At 50.3% G+C, this 25,671-nt stretch overlaps 1 protein-coding gene across 3 annotated transcripts in view; it reads left to right on the plus strand.

Annotated features, from left to right (window-relative positions):
- The first annotated feature begins 1,385 nt into the window (after positions 1–1,385).
- ACTN1 (actinin alpha 1) overlaps positions 1,386–25,671 on the plus strand; it is a 328,242-nt gene continuing 303,956 nt past the window's right edge. For 2 of the 3 annotated variants that reach the window (XM_069638592.1, XM_069638594.1), the window contains exon 1: positions 1,386–1,640. In XM_069638592.1, coding sequence (XP_069494693.1) covers positions 1,536–1,640 — 105 coding nt within the window. In that variant the 5' untranslated portion in view covers positions 1,386–1,535. The remainder of the gene's footprint in view (positions 1,641–25,671) is intronic. The other variant, XM_069638593.1, reaches the window with a different exon arrangement.

Consider the following 25,671-nt stretch of genomic DNA (forward strand, 5'->3'; position numbering starts at 1 on the left):
CACCGTGGTTGACCAGAGTAAAAGAAGATGACGAAGTAGACATGGTAGAAGTCGTGTGGAGGCTGGAAAACAGCAAAGCGCATGAAGAGATGGAGTGATCGGAAAAGAACGACCCAAGGCTGAGAAGTCAAGGAAGGCGACTGGATCAAAATATGACTACCAAGTAAAGACCAAACGACAGGTTCAAAGTTCAGTCAACCAGTAAAAGTCATCCACAGAGGGACAAATCACATTTGCACTGAAGATGGCTGCAGGTGGAACATGGAGCGTGTGGCAATGTTTGAGAAGTGTCGCACGGCGGAAACAACCTAGGAGGAAGACACATCTGGTAAAAGCCCCAACAGAGAAGCCACAAGAGAGCGAGAATTAGAAATCCCCACGAGAGAAATCACAGAGCGAGAGACAGAAAGAGAGGCGTCGGAAACATCCCAAGAAGTAGGTCAAGCACACGACACAGGTGGTCGGATGGTAGATCATCCTAGAAGAGAGCACAGAAGACTGGTGAAGTATGATGACTTTGTAATGGAATAAACTTTGCTGGTCGAAGGGAGGTGTGTAGGGATCACGTGCAACAGCGTAGTCTCGCGGGACCAGCAGAGAGCCGGGAAAGCGCACCAGGAACACTGGTGAAGGCACTCCTCTCAATGAAGTTCTGAATACTCCCTCAGGACTGCCAAGCAGCCCTGGACACCTCGGTCCTACATACTTACTTCCTTATCTATGGACATATATGGAATCCTTGTCATAGTTACTAGCTGTTTGTTACTAGAGCAAATAAAGTTGTTCAAACCTGCTGGCTCATCCCCTCGTATTATACAACAGGTAGGAAGGCTGAAATGGTTAATAACCAAAGTAGCAAGAACCCATAGCCCCCGCCCCCACCGCCGCCCGACCCAGCTCAATTCCACCCTTTTAGAACGTGGACATCCTGTTAACGGAGATTGCGAAATAATAATGTTGAGCTGTAGTTGCGCATATATTGGCTCCGAAGCGTCTTGAGGGAACATGCTAGCACTATATAAAACACCTCAACAAACATCATACCACCTGGCCAGGCTGGTATTGCTAAAAATGCAGAACGAGCTTCTTTTCCGGGCTGGTAACCCTGCCCAAGCCTCAGGCTGCTACTGTGCAAGACCCAAGCAAGCGGAGTGGAAACGTCACCAGATGTGGATCCCAGATTAGCTCTCCAGGTATCACGTGGACTCGTGGGCGGGACGCGGGCGCTCAACTTAGACCTGAACTGCAGAGAGCTGTGATAGACGCTGGCGTGCACCAATAGCACAGCAGAGTCATTCGAAATGGCACTTTTCCGAACGTTGTACCGCCAATGGCGTGAGTGAAGGGGTGGGCCTGGGCTCACAGTGGACGCCTGGTGGGCGGAGAGAGGGAGAGCACAGCCCGCACCCTGCTACAGTGTAGCGCTGGCTGCCTTGTGAGTCCCACTGTGGAGGCAGCAGCAGCAGACGGGGTGGCGGCCGAGCACTGCAGGAAACATCTCCCACACGCAGCAGCGCTCCTCTCAGCGAGCAGGCATGGATCACTACGACTCCCAGCAGACCAACGACTACATGCACCCCGAGGATGACTGGGACCGAGACATGCTCCTGGACCCCGCCTGGGAGAAGCAGCAGAGGAAGGTGAGCCCAGGAGGCGAGGCGGGGCGGGACGGCCCTGCTCCGGTGTGCTGCCGGAGGTGTGCAGGAGTGTCCGTGCCACTCCTTGGCGGGCTTGCAGTCCACCCCCTCTCTCCAGTCAGAGAGAGGCTTGTTTTCCACGTTGGCTGCTCCTGTGAGAGGGCGGGTGTGGGGCTGCTAGTGCGGAGAAGGTATTTCCTTTTTCTGCCCCTCCTCGTCCCCCTGCCCCAGTGATCGGTGTGGCAAGGGAGCTGCGGTGAATCACCGCTTCCTTTAGCTGGCTGTGTCGGGCTCGCGTGCGTCGAACTTCACTTTTACATTCTGGGGTGGTTTAAGTGTAGCCCGGGCCTGCATACTTTTCAGTTCTGCCAGGTTCAGCTTGTACACTGTTTCTCAACCCAGCAACGTAGTGCCATACGTGTAACAATGTACTGTTATTGCTCAAGATACCGCAAGTGTGCACATCTATTTTGACTGTGTTCCCGCTGGTAGGGGCACACACTAAAATCAACTCCACCTTCTCGAGGGTATTGGTGCTGTGCCCGCTGCTAGAACCTCATTGTATATTGCTGGTTCTGGGATCTGATATTAAATATATTTGGCCCGTCGCCGAGATGCGATTGTCGGTGTTGGTACACACTTTAATCCTAATATATTAATGTTGTGCGGTTATTGTGGTTCGATTGTCAGTTTCACATTTTAGGAAGTGTGTGTGTGTGTGTGTGTGTGTATATATATATATATATATATATATGTGTGTGCCTACCATTGAGTCTAGTAGCCCGTTTCAGATTCTAGAATCTGTGTATTAATACTGTGCCAGGCACTGGGTCTAGTAGCTAGATTCTGGAATCTACTGTGCCAGGCGTCTAGTAGCTTGTTTCAGATTATAGCATCAGTGTAGTCATATTGTGCCAGGCACTGGGTCTACTATTAGATTTCAGATTCCAGAATGTGTGTGTGTGTCTTCGTACTGTGCCAGCCACTGAGGTTAGTAGCCAGTTTCAGATTCTAGAATCTGTGTGCTTCTTACTGGGCTGCTCACCGGGGCCTAATTGACTACTTCCGACTCTAGAATCTGGTTGCATCCGTACTGTCCAAGCTACTGCTGTATAACTGCTGGTAGGTTCTTGGTGAACTTCTGTGGCAGCGATTGGGATCTGTTTGCCAGTTTTGTGGAGCGGCCTGTGAGTGTATCCTTATTGAGTCATCATTTGAGTGTGCCAGGGGTGCAGGCAATTCTCATTCTTGTGTCTGAGCACATCCAGGCTGTGGCAACTTTTGGAGTCTGACAAGCAGACTTTCTCCTAGGGGTGTTGGGTGTTTCTGCACTGTCATTGTGGTGTGTTAACCATTTCTGGGTTCTTAACACACTTGTGCCCATATAAAGCGTGAGCATTGCTGGGGGAGGGGATGTTTCATTTGAGATTTTAATTGTCAGTTTCCCATTCTACAATGAGGGGAAACAAGGCATTGGAAGTGTCAGTGTGTCCCTGCCACTCTAAAACTTGAGGAGAACCATCTCCGGTTCCGGAAGCACCTCAAGACCTTCCTCTTTTCTTCTGCCTTCGCTCCCCCTCTTCCATGCTGATCTGTTCTCTCTTGGCACCGTGCACCTGGCCACCCTCTGTCCTTTGGGCCCAGGTACCTGCTCATCCTGCCACCCTCCCGCACTGCCTCCGGGCCACCCCTTGCATTGGGATCTGTACCCATACAGCCCCCCCTTTTTCTTCCTGCACTTATCAGACCTACCCTGTCTGCTGCCTTAAACCTAGCACTTGCAAATTGCTGGCTGCACTACCACTGTTTGTTGCCTTTATTATTTATTTATTGTTATTTATCTGTTTCTCCTCTGCTTCGCACTTTCCACCTCTCCCCCCCCCCCCCCCATGCACTTGCACGTTCTCAATGTCACTGGGCCTAGTAAGATCGCTGTTTTGTTCTCCCCTGTTCCCCTCCCTTGCCTTGTCGCGCTCTGAAACACTTGTGTAAGCGATAGAAATAAAAAGTCAATCAATCCTTGATTCTGGCCACATTAGGAATAAATTGTCGTGGTTCGTTCCATATTGTGAAGTGAACAGAGCCGGCTCTGCCAAGTCATGGGAAACTTGGCATTCCTGTGTGCCCCCCAAACCTCCTTTTGCGTTCATTACAAGCCATATATGACTTGTTTTCATTATAACAATGTCAATTTCACACTGAGTAACATTGCACAATGTACATTTCACACTGACTGACTAACTGCAGAAACTCCTAGAACAATGTTTGGTTTCACGACAGTGGTTGGTATGAGTGGTTCTAGCTTGTAGCAGCCCCTGACAAATAATTGTTGAATTTGACATGTCAACTTGATATTCTATAACCTTTTTGTAGCCAGAATAAACAGACGGTTCAGTATTGGTAACCTGTTTGCCCATTTCCTCCATCAGATTGTGGCATTGTCTTTTTTCTGTTGTCTATTTCACATCGCAGAAATTGGCTGCCAGCACTGCAGGTCAATTTCACCTTCTAAAATGGGCCTGTCAGTCCATTTCACATTCCAGAGTGTGGCAGCCAGCACTGCAAATCTAATTCACATTATAAAATGGAATATGAAATGGCTATAATCTGTGACTACCGAAAGTTTATTTTTTAGACTGTAGCTGCAGGTGCATTTCAAATTAATGGCGGCCTCTTTCTTTTCCCCCATTTGTTTTTTAACACTGAGCATGCCCCCTGTGCTGCTACAGCGCTTCACATTGACAAATGGAAAATGATGCAGATATGGCCTTTAACATGCACAATGACTGAGGTTGAAGAGGTTAAATGTGGGACTAGGAGTGCAATGGGTCCTCTAGATAAGATTGACGATGGGGGCCGCAGCTACCAGATTACATAAGGTGGTACGATCCTCTTATGTGACGTTTCATCGTGTCTTGACTTTCCAAAATCCAGGATTGAGTCTGGGGAGAAGCTGGTCTATGAGGCAAGGAGCCTAACTATGAGTATCGTGAGGCACGGTCAGGGTCTGTCATTATAGAGGGCAGAAGTAAGAGTGCCAATTAAGGCATCTCTGCACAGCTGTGGGCAAGTATTATAGATGGCGGGCTGAAGAACACGCCAGCGTGTAAATCACCCAGGAGGGAAAGAGTAGCTAGTGCCACTTTGCAACAGGGTGACTGCACCCACCAGTAGAGTTGATCAGTGAGGGCGAGGGGTGCCGAGAAGAATGAAAACGCGGGGTGGTCTGGCTGGGGTGCTTATAGTTCAGGAGAATTAGGCCTTGTCTGCAGGGTATTACTGCATTACAGAATGCAGCATCCCTGTGAGACGGGTTCACGTTCCAGAATGTGGCAGCCAGCACTGCTGGTCCATGTCACACTTGGGGGCACAGGGAGGGTGGGGGGGGGGGAATCAGCCAGATCTGCTGCTGCTTTTCTTATTTTCTTTACAGAATGTAGCAGTGACTACTGCTAGTCTTTCACACTCAAGATCGTGGTAGGTGGTGCTCCTTGGTTGGTTATTCTTCAATTGTTTGGTATACAGGAGTGCAATGTGTTCATCAGCGGTGCTCCTCTTTCACGCAAGGCAGAATGCAACAGGAGGAAATGCAAAGGGGCAGAATCTGTCAGGCTGCATTGCTTGCTGGTTTCCTTGGGCAGAACATGGCTGGTCGGTTGCAAGGCTTGCTGGCTTCCCTGGGCAAAATGTGCACTGCTTGCCGGTTTTCCTGGGCAGAATGTGGCTGGTTGGCTGCAAGGCTTGCAGGTTTCCCTGGTCAGATTGTACGATGCGTGCCGATTTCCCTGGGCAGAATGTGGCCGGTTGGCCGCGCTGCTTGTCCATTTCTCTAGGCAGAATGTGGCCACCTGGATGCGCTGCTTGACGGTTTTGCTGGGCAGAATGTGGGTGGTTGGCTGTATAAGGCTTGTGGTTTTGCAAGGGCAAAATGTACAGGGCTTGCGGGTTTCCCTGGGCAGAATGTGGCCGGTTGGCCGCGCTGCTTGTCCATTTCTCTGGGCGGAATGTGGCTACCTGGATGCACTGCTTTCCGGTTTCCCTGGTCAGATTGTACGATGCGTGCCGATTTCCCCGGGCAGAATGTGGCCGGTTGGCCGCGCTGCTTGTCCATTTCTCTAGGCAGAATGTGGCCACCTGGATGCGCTGCTTGACGGTTTTGCTGGGCAGAATGTGGGTGGTTGGCTGTATAAGGCTTGTGGTTTTGCGAGGGCAAAATGTACAGGGCTTGCGGGTTTCCCTGGGCAGAATGTGGCCGGTTGGCCGCGCTGCTTGTCCATTTCTCTGGGCGGAATGTGGCTACCTGGATGCACTGCTTTCCGGTTTCCCTGGGCAGAATGTGGCAGGTTGGCCGCGCTGCTTGTCCATTTCACCGGGCGGAATGTGGCTACCTGGATGCACTGCTTTCTGGTTTCCCTGGGCAGAATGAGGCTGCAAGACTTGCAGGTTTCCCGGGGGTGGTTGATTATTTTCCGGTTTCCCTGGGCAGAATGTGGCTGGTTGGCTGCAAGGCTTGCCGGTTTCCCTGGGCAGAACGAGGCCGGCTGCCCCACTTCACGTTCATTGGCCGCGGCACGTGTGGCTGAAGGTGCGTGGCCGCGCTGTCACAGCCACGCGCCATGAATGAGGACCCGGGAGAGATGGCGGTCGGGCCATCTGTTACCTGAGGTATTACCGTGGACTTGGCATGTGGCGCGGGCCGGATTACAACTGACAGGGCCCTGTTTTGCGACGCTCACGTTTCCCCTGCTCACACCTCCGCACCAAAGAACTTGAGGGCCCCAAGTAGTCTCGGTGGGGTGGGGGGGGGGGGGGGGCGGCACCGTTTATTAAAATTACTATGCAGCGCCTTTATTGAGTTATTAAAGGCGTGGTTTGTTGGCTCCTATTCGTCCACCATCTGCCTTATTTGTGTTTTCTTCTCTAAAGTTTTTTTTTTCCCCCGTCTTCTTTTGGAGGAGGGGCTCGGATCAGGAAGTGGGCAGAGCCCGCCGACCCCCCTCGGTGTAATTTACGGCTCCTGCTCTGGCAGCAGCAGATGTGTGTGTCGCCCGGGAGGGAGCAGCCTTTCTGGGGTGCAGTGGAGGGGGCGCACTGGGCTTTCCTGTCCGGCAGCTGCCCCGGCCGGGAGAAGGGCAGGGCCCGTCGGGCGAGTTTGCCCGCGGCCACGTGGGTTTGGGCACTGGGGCCGCTCCTTCCCAGGGCTGTTTACATGATTGTGAACACGGCGTCCCCCTCGCTGAGAGCTGCCGCTGTGATGTCCGCGTGCCCTCGACACCGTATTCATAATGTGTCACTTATATAGCGCTCTTATGCAAAGCGCTTTACATAGGACCCATTTACAGACCTAATTTGTATTATCATTAACCAATCGAAATTGGTATCCCCCCCCCAAGTACCTGAATATTTCTGCAAATGTTGATACATTCTTCTGACGCCCCCCGCCCCCCCTCAGTTTGATGACCCCTGTCTAGGGGTGAATGTGTTACTTCAGGAAACGACCCCGCTCAGAGTGCAGCAGAACCCCACCCCCACTTTGGGCAGGCCAGGCGACCGTTTAGCTGCTTGCTGCCACACCTTGTTGTGTACACACCTCGGCGCCTACCTTGCCCCCCGCCCCCAGGGCCGGCGCTCCCCCTCGCGCACAGCGCGGGCCGGCCTCGGCGCTCGTCTCATGTCCAAACATGGTAACGCGCGTCCCTCGTGCTACGTCAGGGAGGGCGCGCGGCGCGGGCCCCTCGGCGAATCCTGTATTAGGTCACGCGCAGGAATTCGAAGCTCCCAAACATTTCCCTTTTAGTCACTGCTTGCTAGGAACAGAAACAAGAAAGGGCGTTCTGTTTCCAAGCGCGCCCCTGGCGCTTCCAGGCGCGGCGGCTGCTCGCCAAGGAAGGGTCGGGCTTGCGGGGCCTGAGTCCCCGCCCCCCCCCCCCACATGGGCGTAATTTATTTTAGGGGGGGTCAGGGGTGTTTGACTTGTCCCCAGCAACTTTCACGGCACACCATTTTGTCCCCATTCATTTGGATGGGCCACCTTTTCTTCAGATGTCATGCCCCCCCCCCCCCCCCCAACACTTTCTGAAAGTTACTCCACTGCCCCTCCCAGGCCCCCTCAGTATCTGGCAAAAGTGGACATCCATGCACAGGGACCAACTCCTAAATTAGGCCAACCAGACCCGCTGCAAGTACTGACTTTCCAGCAGAGGTTGAGAGGGGGGGTAGTCTCAGAGCTCTCAAGGCCCACCACAGCCATGGAGTTCACTCCGAAGAGGAGCAAAGCCAGGGCCGGATACACACACTAGCCGTAAACTGGGAAATTGGTAACCCGTGTGTAAAGGACCGGTGGGGGGGTGTCTGTACTTCTGCTCTCTATATGGTAGAAGAGAGACACAGAAGACCCCAGCCAAGATTCTCTATTACGGTAGCAATGGACGAGCAATCAAGGCCTAGCTTCTCAGGAGGTGATGCAGGCTGGTTCTTAAGTACAGTGTAGTCCCCAAGCCCCCACAAAGGAATGTCCACACACTGTATTGGTTAGAACACAGTCTTTATATAATCAATATTCAAGGTTATGTACACTTATCATAATAACTCACTTTGTACTTAGGAAAATCAACAATGGCAAATATATACAATTCTAAAGTGCTACCACCCTTTGTATTCTCATTAAAGTGCATCAACAATACTGTAACAATGTCACACAGATCAATAGAGTGAAACTAGCAATAGAGAGAGGAGAGAAAATAAGATGGTTGAGCAATAGTCAGAATACTGACCCCTACCACTAGGCACAGTTCTGTGTGGAGATCCCCCCCCCCACCTGGGCAACCTGTAAAATAAAGTTATAGCACAAGCCCAGTCCATATATTGTTCTGCAAGTCTTAGCAAGCCGGTGGAAAGGCTTGAGCCGGTTGACATGGAATATCTGAGGGGCTACCCCAGAGGCTCCCATGTCAACCAGATAATTGACTTCGCCCATCTTCGCCCATCTTGGAGATGATCCTGGAGGGTCCAGTCCACTTGTCTGCCAAAGCTCTAGGCTTGGTAGGCTCCATCACAAGGATTTCCTGTCCCGGAGTCCAATCCACTTGCGAGGCTTTAAGGTCATGCCAGTACTTATTCAATTCCTGGCTGGCCTTGAGATTTGCTGTTGCCTGACCCATCATCTGTGTCATCCTCTGTCTGAGGCCTAACACATAGTCCCCCACTTGCTTGGCGGGACCTGGAGGGGTGGCTTCCAAGCCTTCTCTGATCAAGGCGAGGGGCCCCCCCTCACGGGATGTCCAAAGAGTAACTCAAAGGGGCTGAAACCAACACCCTCTTGAGGTACCTCTCTGTAAGCATACAGCAGGCATGGCAGGAGGAGATCCCATTTCCTCCTTGGGGGTTCTTCCAAAGCCCCTAGCATGCCCTTGACAGTTTTATTAAATCTCTCAACCAGACCATTGGTCTGGGGGTGGTAAGAGGTGGAGAACTTGTAGGTTACCCCGCACTCTTTCCACATGGTTTTCATGTAACTAGACATGAAGTTGGATCCTCTGTCAGAGACAACCTCCTTGGGGAATCCAACACGGGTGAAAATGCCCAGGAGAGCCCTGGCAACCACCTTGGCTGTAACAGTCCGAAGGGGTATTGCCTCAGGGTACCTGGTGGCATGATCTACCAAGACCAGGATGAACCGATGTCCACCTGAAGTGGGAGGGTCAAGGGGACCGACTATGTCGATGCCCACCCTCTCAAATGGTGTGCCAACCTCCGGCAATGGCTGCAGTGGGGCAATGACACTGCCTCCAGTCTTGCCAGACAACTGACAAGTTCGGCAGGTCCTGCAGTGGGACTCCACCTCTACTCCCATCCATGGCCAGTAGAAATGGGCAGAGAGCCTCTGCTTAGTCTTCTTGGTCCCAAGATGACCAGCCAAGGGCACCTCATGCGCCAACTGCAGTAGGAAGGGCCTGTAAACCTGGGGTACCACCAACCTCTTGAGGGCACCAGGTTCAGGCTTAGTGGGCTCACTAACAAGGAGCTCACCCTCCCAATAAATCTGGAATGTCCTAGGCACTTCTCCTTGTGCCTGGGACAGGGCCTGTTTCCTCAGTCCCTCGAGAGAGTGGCACTCTCTCTGTCCCTTACAGAAGTCTGCCCGGGAGGGTCCCCCCTTCAGCTAACAAGCATTGAAGGTCGGGATGATCCTCCGGGTTGAGAACCTCTCCCACCGGAGAGTCTTCTGTCTCTTCTCCCACAGGAGTTGAGTTTGGGTTTTCCACTGGACCCAGCCCGTCTAGAGCATGGATCCCAATGGGTGCTGTCGGAACAGCAGGAAGAGAAGGTGTTCCCTCCACAGAGGTGGCCTTCTTGGTCTTCCTTCTTCTTGCCTTAAGCCTCGCCTTTGGCTTGGGTACCTGACTCACAGCCAGACCCGGTGTCACCTGTGACTGCAGCAGCAGTCATGGGAAGACCAACCGAGATCAACCCCAACTCTACTAGATCATTTCCTAACAGAATGTTAGCAGGGACCTTGTCCTGAACCAGGACAGGAAGCTTTGCTGTCTTGTCTCCAATCATGAATGTGACTAAGGCTACAGGCGATACTTTGGGAGGCCCACCAGCTAACCTGGTGGTTCTCAGAGGAGCACCTACATAGTCCTCTGGCTTGAGCAGGGTCCTGTCGCCCACTGTCATGCTTGCCCCAGTGTCTCTCAAACCAGTAGAAGGCTGGCCATTCAAGAGGACACTTCTCAAAAACCTACGGGTGTTCTGTGGGATAGTTGCCAGTACTTCTGCATACTGGTCCCAGGCCCCAAGGGACACTAAGGAAATCTCTACCAGAGCACCAAATGTGATCCCGGTAGAGGAGGGGAGGACAGTGGCCTCCACCTCAGACACAGGGTAAGGGTAGGTCAGGCTGACAGCCTGTACTCCAAGTGCCTTACCTTTACACTTGGAGTCACCCCTTCTGTGATCCAGAGCCCCACAGTCCCAACAAGCGCCAGGAGTGTGGGGTACGGTACTGGAACCACTGGGAGCCTGCTTTGCAGCAGGTGGACCACTACTCTTATTCCCACCCACAGATGACTTATCCCCACAGATTTTTGGGTCTTGGGAGAGGAAGGTTTAGGTTTACCCGACTGTGACTGCTTGTGGGACTCCTCAGCTTTCTGAGAGGCCCCCTTTTCTTTGTCCTTTTCCTTCCCACTGGAGTCCTTAGGGGACACCCGGTGGGAGACCCACTTGTCAGCCAACCTAGCCAGCTTAAAGGGGTCCAAAATGTTCTAGTCAGCCACATACTGACGCAGCTCTGGTGAACAGGCTTCAGAAAAATGCTCAAAAAACAAGAGGTGGGACAATTCAACAAAAGTCTTAACCTTGTATCCATCAATCTACCCCATCATGTTCATGTGCGCAGCACTCACCCAGTCAACCCAAGACACATTCTCTCTTTTCTTAAAATCCTGGAACCTTCTAAGGTATTGGGTAGGTGTCTTGCCAAACTTGGCAATCAAAGCAGACTTCATACACTCATACTGACCCCTTTCTTCCACACTCAGCTTCAGAATACAGTCATATCCAGTCTGAGGCACTCTGCTTAACAAACACTTAGCCCAATCTCTTTTATCAACATCATGAATCGCACAAGCCATTTCAAACGCTTCAATCCATTGGAGGATATCTGAACCCTCCACAAATACACCAACCAAATCTTTCATAAACTTGGTGGCTGGGGACCTGACACTCACTGGTTTTAGCTGAAGCCTCCACTCTAGCTTTCTCTAGCTGGATTCTCTGACATTCAGTGTCCTGGCTCTTGAGTTCAAGGTCCTTATTTCTGAGTTCAAGATCCCTATTCTTGAGCTCCACTTGTTGAGCCAACTCCTCTTTCTTAAGTTCAGCATCTATTTCCAACTTGCGGTATGCAAAGGCCAATTTCATCCTTAATAACTCATGCTCCAAGGAATTGCTGGGGTTTGGAACAGAGGCAGCAGGAATGCCGTCATTCCCAGGAACAGATTCAGCAGAAACCCCAGGGGCAGAGTCCTCATTGGTTGCATTCCCCCCCCCCCCCCCTCATCAAGAGTTTCACCATCAGTCTGGTAGTCCACCAGGGCAGCTATCGGCTCAGCCCTAGACTTATCCACAAAGTCTAACTCCCTGGCTTCACAAGCACTCTGGAGAGCCTCCAAGCTCATCCGAGTTAATTTGCCATTTGCAATAGACTCTATTGTTTGTAATGCAGTTATCTTGTACACAACTAAACCTTAATTTAATAAAGTGCAGATATTTTGGAAGTGGCACGGTTATACACTGATTCTTAAAACCATAAGCATCCCACCGCTGCCACCAGCTGTAAGGACCGGTGCGGGGGTGTCTGTACTTCTGCTCTCTATATGGTAGAAGAGAGGCACAGAAGACCCAAGACCCCAGCCAAGATTCTCTATTACGGTAGCAATGGACGAGCAATCAAGGCCTAGCTTCTCAGGAGGTGATGCAGGCTGGTTCTTAAGTACAGTGTAGTCCCCAAGCCCCCACAAAGGAATGTCCACACACTGTATTGGTTAGAACAGTCTTTATATAATCAATATTCAAGGTTATGTACACTTATCATAATAACTCACTTTGTACTTAGGAAAATCAACAATGGCAAATGTATACAATTCTAAAGTGGTACCACCCTTTGTATTAGATCTCATTAAAGTGCATCAACAATACTGTAACAATGTCACACAGATCAATAGAGTGAAACCAGCAATAGAGAGAGGAGAGAAAATAAGATGGTTGAGCAATAGGCAGAATACTGGCCCCTACCACTAGACACAGTTCTGTGTGGAGATCCCCCCCCCACCTGGGCAACCTGTAAAATAAAGATATAGCGCAAGCCCAGTCCATATATTGTTCTGCAAGTCTTATTCCCTCCTATAATGTTTTTACCCCCCCATGTACCTGGTGGAGTCGAGTTCTTCGAAGAGGCGTCGACAGATCCTTCTTGAGCGACCCCCTTTCAAGTGGGAGTCACGGATCGTCGAGAGGCGTCGAGGAACTCGGCGTTCAGCGGCGGGGAATCGACGGCCCTTCTTGAATGCCTTCCCTTTCAAGCGGGAGACACGGGGCGTCGAACGTCCGTCGAGGAACTCGGCGTTCGGCGTCGGGGAATCGACGGCCCTTCTTGAATGCCTTCCCTTTCAAGCGGGAGACACGGGGCGTCGAACGTCCGACAACAAACAGGGTAGAACGGCGTCGATGAGGCGGCAGCTTCGTCCGAGCGGTGCTCGTCGGCGTCGGAGCATCGGCGTCCTGCAAGGCAGTGGCGTGCGGGGCACCTCGGTGACAATAGTTCTGGACCGCAAAGCTTGTGGAGACGGAGGCCCAGCAAGGGCGTCGAGCCGTTCGAGTCTTTGTGGTTTTCGGGTGGCGGGAAACCCACCGGTAGGTTTCTCCTCGGCGCGTTGGTCGTCCTAGACTTTCTCCGGCAGAATAAAGCGGTCGATGGTGCGGACGAGGGAGTCCTTCGATTCAAATGTTCTTAGGCAAGGAGCGGACGGCTCCGGTCGTCGGCGGCACGGCGTCAAGTGGTTCCCACGGCTGGGCAACACAACTTCGACGGGCCTCCAGCGGTTACACAAACCTGCGAACCCTGGTCGACGGCAATGGACTTCGACGGCGGCGATGTCCGGGTCTTCGATCTCCTCGGCGGTCCCGTCTCGGGTTGGGAGCCTTTCGAGGGTCTGACTTCCAGGGCGCTTCGGCGAAGATGGAGCGGTGCTCGATGGTCCCTCGGAGCACGGGAAGAGGGCGCCTTACCAGGTCCTCTCTCGGGTCAGTCTTCGACGATTTCGGCAGCCTTCGGATCGGTCGAAGCAAATGCAACAGCAAGTCTTCTTCTTCCAGCTGGACGTCGAGGATCAGCAGTTCCAGTTACTCTTAGAGTGGAGACTCAGCTTCTGAACGCTTCTGAACAATTACCAGTGGTGAGAGGTCCCCAGATATACTATTCTGTCTCTCATCCACACTGCTGGCACACACTCAGCAGCCAATCATACAGAAGGGCATTCATGCAGTCAGTCAGCCAATCAGGCACACAGTGCATTCAGGCCACACTCCTCCCTTTCAGACACTCACAACAAGGAATGTGGATTGGGACAAGTACCCAGCCATTCAACACTACACACTGCATTCAGGCCAGTTTCGGGCAGGGCTGTCTCAGTCTTTGTCTCTCATGCCAGAAACCAGACAACCACAACAAGGAGTGTATATTGGTCACACACTCCATTCACCCAGGTCCCACCCACAGGAGGTACCCACAACATACAGTCACTGGGAAGGCTCCAGTCAGTCTAGCTGGGCCTTCACAACAACACCATATATGGAACTTCCACCCAACAGCCAGTCAGGGGGAAGGGACAGAGTCAGGGCTTCCCAGGACTTTGGGAAAACAAGTTAACAGGCAATAGAAAGCAAGAGGCCACAGGGGCCATCTTGTTTCCTATCAGGAATCAACTGATCCCAATGGCAGGGCCTGGGTATCCCAAAATGGAGGACACCCAGAGCACCTGTCAAATTCAGCATGGAGCTGCCACCAGCCCATACCCTGCTCTGTGGGCCACCCACAGGTGCCCAAAAACATACACTAGGGGCACAGGGTTGTACCCCTACCCATGGATGCCATAAGGGTATCCCATGGGTCTGTTCACCAAACCAACAGAGAGAGCTGCACTGCAGGAGTCCCACATGGACTCCTGGGCAGAAAACACGACCGAACACACAATAGAAAGCAGTAAAGGACAAGGATTCAGAGGCCCTCAAGGCCCACTGCAGCCATGGAGTCCAGCCCGAAGAGGAGCAAAGCCAGGGCCGGATACACACACTAGCCGTAAACTGGGAAATTGGTAACCCGTGTGGGCCTGGCAGCCCGTGGCCACATACACCACACGTTATTTCTTATACAGAGCTGGCGACTCTAGGTGCGTTTTCTCTAAACAAAAAGCAGCGAACTGGGCCCACGAAGTGGTTCTGGTTGCCCACACCTGACTCCGTGACGGATGTCTCTAGTAGTGTGCAAATACGGAGCTTGAGACCAAGGACGTCTGTAGGCCACTTCCTGCTGTTGAGCAACATGTGGCTACGGCTGTTTATGAGCCGAGGAGATGGTCTGGTTGGCAGTCATGGGATGAGCCCGGGGTAGTTTCAGAAGAGCCAGTCAGATTCGAGGGATTTCGCAAACGGAGGCACGTGACGCTGCATGTGACCTCTGTACAAACATGGCATTTAATGTAATCACATTGACGGCGATCAGGGCTGTGTTAAAGTACCCCATTGTTTCCTTTTCCCCTTCTTTCCTTCCTACCCCCCCGCCCCCCCCACTCTACTCCAGTGCATCCTAGGGTTGCCACCGGTGTGCCTTGTGTCCGGGTAACTCCCTGCAGGCACGGTGTTGGCATCTTTTGGGTTAGGGTTGTACCCGGCGGGTCGAGTGACTCCGAGTGGACCAAAGGACCTGCTTCCTATTGGCACTGTAATCCTCTGGTAAATTCCTTTGGACGTTACAAGAAGGGGACTTCGTGTGCGTCCAGGGCGACTCCCCTTAATAAGTGAGTGTGGTTTATAATTTACCAAGCGCGCGTTGCCAACTGAGCAGCTTGTTGGCCCTGGAGCTAGGTTTTAGGATGAGCCCCTTTCAGTCCAAGGTGATAACCTGTGGTTTCTGGCTGTAGAAAAAGTTGCCTTTGTGTGGGGACTCCCGTCGCTGCACACGATCATGAGCCAAAGAAAGCCAGGCTTTACATATCGTGTAGTTTTATTAAACTCGAGACTACATTTAGAAAACCTTCTATCCTCATCGTCAGACGACTCTTCTGTTGTCACAGATTCCTGTGGTTTCAAGAGAACGCGTTGGGGCTTTACATAAATAACATGCTATTTAAAAGTCTGGCTTTCTTTGGCTCATGGTAGCGGGCAGGGGGCGCGAGTTCCCGCACATTGGGAACTTTTTCTGTTGCTTGTATATGTACAGTTCATAACGGGGTCTTCTCCCTGCATCTGAAGTTTACATACTGGCCAGCTTCCCGTGGATGCAAGCTGAGCCCCTGGGGTGCACGCAGGCCTCTGTGATCTACCTGTGGGCTCAGACTGCCCACCCTTGGACCTTGCACCACTGCCCGTGGGCCTTGGGCGGCCTCTGGGCAATATCTGTAGTTTCTGGTTTTGAATTCTTGCACTCTCCCCTTCGCTCTCTGCTTCTGCACTTTACGCATCCCAGCCAATGGGAGTTAACAAACCTCAGCCAAGTTTTGGCTCCCGTAAATCCCTTGACAGCTGGAATTCCAACTTTGTAGGCGGTTGGAGGCTGTTCGCATAAAAAATAAAAACGCGTCCCAACATGTTCCTCTTCCAAAGAGCAACTTTTTCGACGGAAAATTAGATTTACACAAACCCTGTGCGTCTCTCTGCGTGCCTGGCAGTGATGCTCCGGAACCTTGCTCAGCCAGCCTTCTCATTGGCTGGTGGCTGGCACCAGTAGGGTGCATGTAGATTTTTCTTTTGCATTCTTACAGTCCTCTGTTTCTCAAGCCCCCGCTCCGGGTGGCCAAGGTCTCATCGATTCACAAGTTCTGTAATGGCCAGGAATTAATTCCACATGGTTGCCTAGCTGAATTGTGCTTTCAAGGTGTTTTCAAACCGGAATCCCAAGAGCGGGCGAACACACTTATTTCACGTTTCCCCTTCAATAAAAGTTCATGTGTTTTAATTTTTCGGTTCTGTGATTTTTTTTTTTTGATTTTTTTTTTTCTTACCCCCCAGAGGAGTTTTCCGAAACATATTTACAGAAAATAAACAAGCCCCACGTTTCCCCCCTATGTATGTCTATAATAAACATATATTTTTTTTAGTAAACTTTTTGGTAAAAAATGCCTCGAATAAAAAAACCCTTGGTAGAATCACTGGATATCCATTTTTCGTGTAGCACATTGCAGCGTTCAGAAATTCTAAAAGCACAGCATTCACGCTTTTTATTGATTTAATTTTTAGTGTTTTTTTTTTTTTTAATGTATTTTTTTGGGGGACAGGCAGAATACTAACCTCTTTGTAATGCTTGGGGGACAGATTTTTCGGGGTTTTTCGTCAGAGGAAAAACCATTAAAATGTCTCAATGACCTTACCTACAGCTTTGGCAAAGGTGGGTCATCAGCGCGGTGTAACCCTCATTGGGGGCTTTCCCGGGGCACCAACTGCAACCCTCGCTTTACTATAAGGTAGGTCACGGGCAGGCTGCAGATCAAGTGAGTGCTGTGAAGTAGCGGCCTAGCCTGCTGCAAGTTAGTAATGCAGCGTGAGTTAAGGTTTCATTAGTAGTGAGAGACATTTCATACGAGGGAATTCATTTATTTGGAGTTAATATATTAGCCTTAACATTGGCATTCTCACTTTTTAGGAGCTTCACCTTTCTGTAGGTAGTGGCCTTCACTCTAAAAAAGTGGTCATGTAGGCGCACATGGAAGTAGTTGCTGAGGTGTCGTGTGCTTCATTGTTGGCAAGCCAATCATGGTCGCGTTGGTGGTTGCCAGGCCCAGACTGGCCTATAGGGAACTCTGGAGATTTCCCGATGGGCCTCTGCACGCTGGGCCTCTTTTGTGTGTTATTTCCACGTTTTGCCATAGGAAAAGGTTTGTGCTGGCTGAAAATGTGTAATATGGGGCCACTTTGGGCATTATTTCGAGGGCCTCTTTTGGTTCCCAGTCCACTGCTGGTGGTTGTTGTGCACCCAGTAGTCTGTCTTCCACACAAGTTTAGGATTTCTGGAGGGATCCTCCACGCTCAAGCCACAGAAGAATGTAATTTTAACACATTTTTAAACATTTGGACAATTTTTTCCTCCTGCGTAACAGGGTTTTTGTTATCCAATGCCTTGTGCCCAGCGGTGGTAAACTTTCGAAAGTCCCCGGCAGTCCCAGTAGCTAATCTGTGCAGGAAACCAAGGACGGGGAGCACGCCCACCTCTTCCATCGTGAGTAATGCCCACGGCTGGTACCTGATCCAGTGGCAGCAACCCCCTTGCACAAACCTCACCCTTTTCTTCCTGTCCTAGAGAAGAGGGGGGTGACTAAAGCAAAACAAGAGGCGATGGCTGGAAGGTTTAAAATTCATCTTAACCTCTGGCATTTCTCTGGGCAACCCTCCAGACCATCGCCTGCTAAGCCATTTCCAAAAGGGTAAGACCATATGCAAATCAGGCTTGGTCCCATCCCAAAAGGGGCAGTCCAACCCGAACTGCGAAGCCACATCCTTTCTGCACAAGCATTGCCAGACATGTTTCGGCCAGCATCCACCCTGTTCATAGACTGCAAGCGACTTGAAACTGTACCCACACTGCCATACTCCTCCAACCTTGCCTTCACACACTGTATACAATTAGGGAAAAGGTCTTCTTTCAATTAACAGCACTACTGAGTATTTCATTTTTCCAATAATCCAAACCCCAACTATTGTAGCCCAGTTCAGTTAGGCCTCCATCTGTGCCTGGTATTGCTCCTGTCCTGCTGCTGTGGGCTCTGGTTTTCTTTTTCTCGACCTGGTGGTAATGTTTTTCCGCAGGTCATCTGCCAAGTGTGAGATATGCATTGCAGCTTTTCTTGCACACATTTTGCAATTAGCAGAAAGTGGGATTCATTTTGCATTCCACAAAAGTACACATCCTTGCAAATACCTCTACACAGTCCTTGCAAATAATGTTACACCCTAGATGAAATACTATTGTACTGCGACTTTTGAGTACATAGCATTTTATTTTTTTATAAATATTCTAGCATATCCAAAATCACTTATTACAAAGTTACTGCAGAAACCCATCCTTCTGCTTTGCAAGTGCCACTGCTTTTTGAAGGCTTGTTTGTGTAGAAACATTTATACGCAGGTTAGTTGCAAAAAAGGAAATTAAAATAATCTGCACTTTTTAGTAGGTGCATAAAAACGGATATTTTGACAAACATTGGGAAGGAGAACCGCTCTTTTTCCCGCACTTAGGGGGGGTGTGCGGTGTCCTGTTTTCTGCAGATATCTGCTATGCTATGGCTGCTAAAACTACAAGAGAAGAAAGATTAATTGACACAGATGGCAGCGAGGTATGAGATCTGTGTGGAGAGCTGTGTATCTGGGCACCTAGAAGTTGAAGGACCCCACCAAGTCCTGGAAAAACTCTGCTACTCGTTTTAAGTTAATAGCTCTCACTGCTTACAATACAGGTGCTTCTGTGCAGATCCTCTGTGAAATAAAATTAAAAAAAAAACAACAAATAATACTGACTGCTCTCTCAAATTATATGTACACAGCACAACTGCATGCTAGTCTCCACGGATTCTTGAAAACCTAGTTGCAGTGTTGCATTGACATGTCTGGGAACTAGAAGTCCACAAACGCCCGAGTGCTCTCAGTAAATGTTATATAATCGTATGTTATCTTAATACTATTATTACTGTGGTATTTATTGAGCGAGGACCTGGCTTCGAGAAGCAACGGAGTGCTTTACAGAGGTGTACAACATTACAGATGCATAACAGAGCACTTTTCAGTGGTAACAACAGAACAGAGATACAGCGGTTGGTAGGATACAGGGACAGGACAGAGGCTAGGTACAGCTGTACCGGGTGGTGGGGTGGAGAGGGGTGGGGGTGTTTAGCGAGTCAGGTGGCCTGAGGGGTAACGTGATGACCTTGGTGTTGAGGAGCAGAGCCTCCTTGAAGAGGTGGGTCTTGAGTTCTTTCCTGAATTGTGGGGGCAGGTTTGATGCCCACGAGTGACTTAAGGGCACTGCCTTATAGATGATGGAGCAAGACCTGAAGGTGATTTGTGCATGCCGTGGAAGCCAGTGAAGGTCAATGAGGGCCGGGGTGATGTGGTCGGATCTGCGTAGACCCTTGATGAGGAGCGCAGCTGCGTGTAGGACACTTTTCAGGGGCACAGGGGAGGATGACCGGAGGCCTTTGAGGAGTGCTTTGCCCCATCCAGGTGGGATAGAAGCAGTGGATCTAAAGCTGTCCAAAGGGAGGAAGGTCTTGACTTTTCGCAGGAGGGAGAGCTGATACCAAGCTGTTTGAGTTTTCTTAGCTATGTGTGTCATAAAGGAGAGGTGTTTGCCGATGTGGAACCTGAGGAACTTGGTGCAGGAGGTGAGCTCGGGTGTGAAGCCATCAGAGTTCATGGTTGATTGCCAGGTCTGTATGTCTGGGTCTTCGGTGTTTGTGAGGAGTAGGAATTCTGTCTTGGTGGGGTTGAGCTTCAAGTATGCACTGGACATCCAAGATTGATCAGCGAGAGACGCGTTTTGAGCCTATGAATGTCCTTGATGGAGTCGATTTTTGAAGTATAGCTGTGTGTCGTCGGCATATTGGTGGATGTGGATGTTAGTGCTCCCAACGGCTACATGTATAGATTGAAGATCACTGGGGAGAGGATGGAACCCTGTGGGACTCCACAGGTGATGGGTAGCATTGGTGATCTAGAGGAGTCCATCTGAACAAACTGGTTGCATTTGGCGAGGTAGGACCTGAACCAGTGTAGGACAAGGTTTGATGTGGTTCCCCATGCGTCGATGTAGGGAGTCCAGAAGCGCCTTGTCGAAAGCAAGGCTACTGTGTCGAAAGCAGCCGAGAGGTCGAATGGAACCAGGAGGCAGGGGGGGCATTGTTGAGGGCGTTGCCAACCACATGTATGGTTGCTGTCTCTATGCAGCATATGAGTCTGAATCCAGATTGGTAGGTGTGGAGGTGATTGTTGGTGTCGATGTGTTGCTGCAGTTGTGCAGCTACCACTTTCTCGATGCTCTTACGTAGGAAGGGAAGATGGGTGATTGGGCGATAGTTACCTAGGTTGTCAGAATCCAGAGTGGGTTTCTTTAGTAGAGGGGGGGATTTAACCTGTGTTTAGGGTTGATTGGAAGGTGCCTTGAGTTTGGGAGCTGCTGATGATCTCCGGGTAGGGACGGAGAGCTTCTGCAGGGAGGGTCTTGAGGATGGATGCGGGGAGGATGTCGTCTGTATAGGATGTTGCTTTGAAGGCAGCCAGGGTTTCTACCAAGTCCTTTGTCGAGAGTGTCATGAAAGTTGTCCAGGGTGTGGAGATTTTGCGAGGGAGTGGGGGGGTGTGGGGGGCGTGAGGTGGGTCTGTGGATGCAGAGCTGGCGTCTATGTGCTGGTGAATTTTGCTGATTCTGTCAATGAAGAATGTGTTGATGGCGGTAGATTTTTCAATGGAGTGTGGTATGGCAGGGTTGAGTAGCGGGTTAACGCACTGCTTGACGACTTTGAAGAGGGCTCTGATTTTGTTGTCGGCTTCTGCTATGGTTTTCTGAAAGTAGGAGGCATTTGCTGTGTTGATTAGTTGTCGACTGGTTGTTCAGAGTTCCTTGAGGAGCGCCAGGGAAGATGCAGTCCTGGAGCTGCAACATGTTTTCTCTTGTTTCCTAATGACTCTCTTGCAGAGGTTGAGTTCTTTCGTGTACCAGGGAGCTGAGGGTTTTGGTTTGCAGGTGCGTTGTTTCAGAGGCACGTGTTGGTCGATGGAGGTTGAGAGCGTGGTGCTGAGTGCTTCCAGTATATCGTCGGAGTTCAGTTGGGGGTTTTCGGTCCATGGTAAGGTGTTGGTTGGCGAGGTCTTCTGTGAAGACTTCCTCTGGGAAGCTCTTGAAGGACCTGAAGGTTTGTCTGCTGGGAATGCTTGACTGGGGTGGTGTGCAGGATGCTGAAAGGCACGGCTAGTTGGTCAGACCAGTCAAGGGGGAGAGGTGAGCTGTAGTGGAGGGAAGACTGTGCAGTGATGATTAGGTCGAGGATGTTAACTTTCTCGTGTGTTGGGTCTTTCGTTTGTTGTGTGAGGCTGAGGAGAGCTTCCTTCATCGGTTTGGTGGCCTTGTTGCTTTGGAGGTTGAAGTCTCCAAGGAAGATGGTCATTCGCATGCATGAGGGACATGGTGGTGACCAGGACGGTGAAGACTCCGCTAAGTCTTAATAGTTTTCATTCAGCACCAAATCCCCACTGCAGTAGTATGAGCACCTATGTTTGTCCAAGAGTTGCCATGTTGTGTTATGCATCAGCAAGGGGTATCCAGACCGTAGTATTCAGTAGGAAAAAATAAACTAAACTAAAACAGAACAGTATGAGAAAGAGGGGTTACATGCTAAGAGAAAAAGGAGTGATTAAGCAGGGGCAAATGTTTTGTGGTTGCATGGGTGCATGTCTGTCCTGTTAGGTGGACCATAGCACTTATGATGTAGGCAAGATGGGCTTATTATAATGTGTAAGGGATTGGCTGGTATGCGTTGCAAGGCAGGTTTTACGAATAGCAAAGATGCCCCTTTATGAAGTGACATCCGCATAGCCTGGAATTTATTGCGCAAACCGATCGAAGCACTGGCGAAGGAGATGGCGCGGTGCAACTCTGTAGCAGCAAACTGCATGTTGCCACACCTAGTCCTAACCTCTGCTTGGATTGGAAGTACTTACTCAACAGATCAATGTAACCACTACATAGCTTCTATAGAAATAGTATCAAGCTTTGACCAAGCCAATAGCTTGTGTGTCGTATGTCATGTGCAGCCTCATATGCCGGCGTAAATTTCATGACCCCCAATTCACGACAGCAATAGAATAACCACGTCTTTTTGCAAGTGATAACAATCATTCAAGTACTCGACACAAAACCAGCCCATGTCTTCAACACTATTCTGACCCACTTGCACATCTGGCAACGGTTCTGCTGAATTGCTAGCCGAGGCGCCATTGTATCGAAGACACACACGGAATTTTGCCGTTCAGCAAATCGCAGTGCCAGAAAAATATAAAAGGGGGTGGGGCAATGTCCCATCACTAAGAGGATCTGTGTGCTGTGTGTTTGGGTTCACACGTGTTGTCTATTACTAACTATACCAATATGTTTTTCTCCACATGGTGTTGCTAAAGTGACCGCAGTGGCCTAAAACCTAACGCTCGGAGCCCTTCTCACTAAAATCTTGGTGTCTCTATCCTGTCAGATCAAAGTAGACTAGTTATCTTGTGAGGAACCCTATTAAACAGAGGGTTAAAGAAAAATGTCGTGGCGTGCAAGCTGCTTCACCAATGCACTAAGCCAAGCTTCTGTTGTCCCTGCCAGTTTCCAAGTGCTAAGTCCCCCACCCTTTAGCAAAAATAATGTTGATTGGGGTCGGATGCACCAAATTCTAGAACTGCTTATATTTTCTCACCCTCCTTTCTTTTAAAAGAGCCGTACAGCTCCCCTTAGGCATCATTTGGACCCCAGGGGGCCAGGACCCACAGTTTGAAGACCACTGGTCTAAGTGGATATCGGGAGCAAAGTCTCCCCCTACCCAGATGGTACCATGCAGTAAATGGTCATGTCTGGCATTCTTTACGTGTGCCAATGCCCCAACTTGATTTTCTGGCCACGAGCCTCCATCTGATTTTGCCGGGTACATCAGGGCCCAGAAGCACTAGTCCGCCCCATGGTCTGAATAAATCTGAGCCTGAAAGGTGACTTGCTTGGCTTGGGTGCATGCTGGGTGTGATTTCTCGAGTGGAGAGCTTTACTTTGACAGGCGAGACAGACACGCCCGGTGCAGCCGTATACACTCTCCATTTCATAATGCGCTGTTGCTTTAAGGTGTCGCAACCTGTTCAAAAAATGTCTGCCTCAGGAGCAACAAACCATCTTTAAAGCCTAGCTGCAGGTCTTAATGCTACGATTTCAGGCCTTAAGAACCGAATATTTGCGCCCACCATTGTGGGGGAAGGGGGGGGAATGATTTCTCACTGGATCAACCCGATTGCGCGCCTGAAATGCTGAACTTGTGGCATGCCACTAGGAGTAAAAAGGAGAGTTTATTCCGGGGACATTTCCATACCCGGCACTTGTGATCTTGGAGTAAAAAAATTCATGTTGACCGCTGCAAGGAGAGCATGTGTAAGTTAACGTTTTTTTTGTTACCCTGAAGAAACTCTTAACTGTGCAAAACAATCACTTTTGTTATTTATGTACCTATTCCGATACTCCATGTTTAAATTCATTTTCTTCATAGCTTAGACTGTGGTGTTGGGCTCCATGTAAGACGGCTATTAAAATATTTATTTTCTGCTTAATGGTAGTTTTTTTTATTTATTGGGTATTTTCTAATGCACCTCTACCCAATGTGTTTTGAGGTGCAACAGGGCAAGGGGGGGGGGGCAGGGAGGACACAACGGTCATACTAGGTCTTGTGATGTTCTGGTTGTCTAAGTGCAGTAATGAGAAGTGCAGGGAAGGGGATGAGGGGGGTGACCGTCAAGGTGGAAGGGCCCCTGAGGAAATGGTGCCAGGGTAGTCCAGGTGGACAGAGCCAAGTGAAACAGGGAGTGCAAGGGAATGAAGGTCCGCAAGCTAAGTGTGAGGTAGGGGCTGGAGGGCTACAGGCCCAGCCAGGCTAGTGTCGGGGGAGGGGAGGATGTCAGGGGGAGACCAAGTGCAGGGGTAGAATGGACTAAGGGGTCTGGTACCCTGTACAAATCTTAGCAGGGGTGAGGGAAGGAAGAAGAGGAAAGTAAGGCCTTGAGAAGCTTCAAGAATTTAAGGAGATCCGGCTGGGGGCCAGGAGGCCATTCCAGATGGAGGCATCTGCAGAGGAGAGAGAGCTCTGCCTCCTACTCTATGCTGGGAAAAGTGTTTGATCTCCAGAGAGTTGGCGCTCTAGCATGAAGGTAATTAGGGAGAGACAGTTGGATGAAGCGGAGTACCAGGCCCCAGAAAGCCTTGTGGATGATACAGAGGATGTTGAACTTGATCCTTGCAGCCACCTGAGCCAGTGGAGAGATTTTAGGACTGGAGAAATGCCCTCCCTGGGTTTGCAGCTAAGGATTAGTCTTGCAGTCCTGTTTTGGATTAGTTGACGGGAGGAGTTAAGCAGATTGAGGAAGAGGCTGTTGCAGTAGTCCAGCCTGGAGAGGACCAGAGCTCTGGAGACATTGAGTTGCTGGGGGAAGGTGAGAAAAGGGAGAATTCCTCTGAGGAGATGCAGCTGAAAGGGGGCCTACTTGGCAAGGTCTGAAATATGAGGAGAGGAGTCGAAGATGAAGCCAAGGTTTTTTGCCTCAGGAGGGTGAGGAGTGGGGGGGGGGGGCGCGCTGTCGAGGGTGTTCAGAGTGTGGGAGGGAAAGAGGGAGCAGGTGTCCCAGTGAGAAGGATCTCTGTCTTACTGGCATTAAGGCAGAGATGGCTAGCTGTGCACCATGCCTGAATAGCAGACATGCAGTCGGGAATGAGAGGGGAAGAGAAGGAGGTAGAAAGGAGAGCTACGTGTCATCCGCATAACACTGGAAGTTGGGAAGAAGGTGTAAATAAAGCAGTTGCAAAATAATCCAAAATTTGACGCAAATCTTTCCAATTTTGCCTTCAATTCTGTACACTATTGTTGGATGTAGTTGTATCCAATTTCCTGCCTTCTGCTGTGCCTTTCAGAACAGATATGCAAATCAATGTGAACACCCCCTCCCCCATCCAAGGAAAAGCAGGTTCTGGGCTATGTTGGTGCCCTTTTTATTTTTTTCATATTATCCATTTCAGGGATCTTCTTAACCAATCTGGAACGTCCCCTTGAGTTTAGGAACACTTTAACTGTTGGCACAAGATAATGGAAAAATCCAGCCTGGGGAGGGGGGAGCGGGGCAGGGTTGGAGCATCAAATCTCTGCTACGAGATCAAGACATGTGGGAAAACTACTGTCTCCCATGACTGCCCCACAATCCAATGAGGGTTGATGCCTGGACACCACTGAATACCCGTCCATAGTCTACATGCCATAACGTTGTCCTGATGGATTAGATGTGCATTGGACATTATTGAAAAAAAGGAACAATTCAGAGCCAGTTTTATTTGTAGGGAACCTATTTGTAATTGGTTATTTATAAGGTGCTTAATACCCAGAGGTTTCTAATCGTGGACCCCGGGGATCGAACCCGTGTTGCTCCCCGTCTTCTTGCTTGCTAGCCACAATTGACTAGACTTCACAACTTGCTCTTCCTTGGCAGG

Source organism: Ambystoma mexicanum, chromosome 14 (genome assembly GCF_040938575.1).
Source record: "Ambystoma mexicanum isolate Mex_15411 chromosome 14, UKY_AmexF1_1, whole genome shotgun sequence".
In the NCBI taxonomy this organism is placed as follows: domain Eukaryota; kingdom Metazoa; phylum Chordata; class Amphibia; order Caudata; family Ambystomatidae; genus Ambystoma; species Ambystoma mexicanum.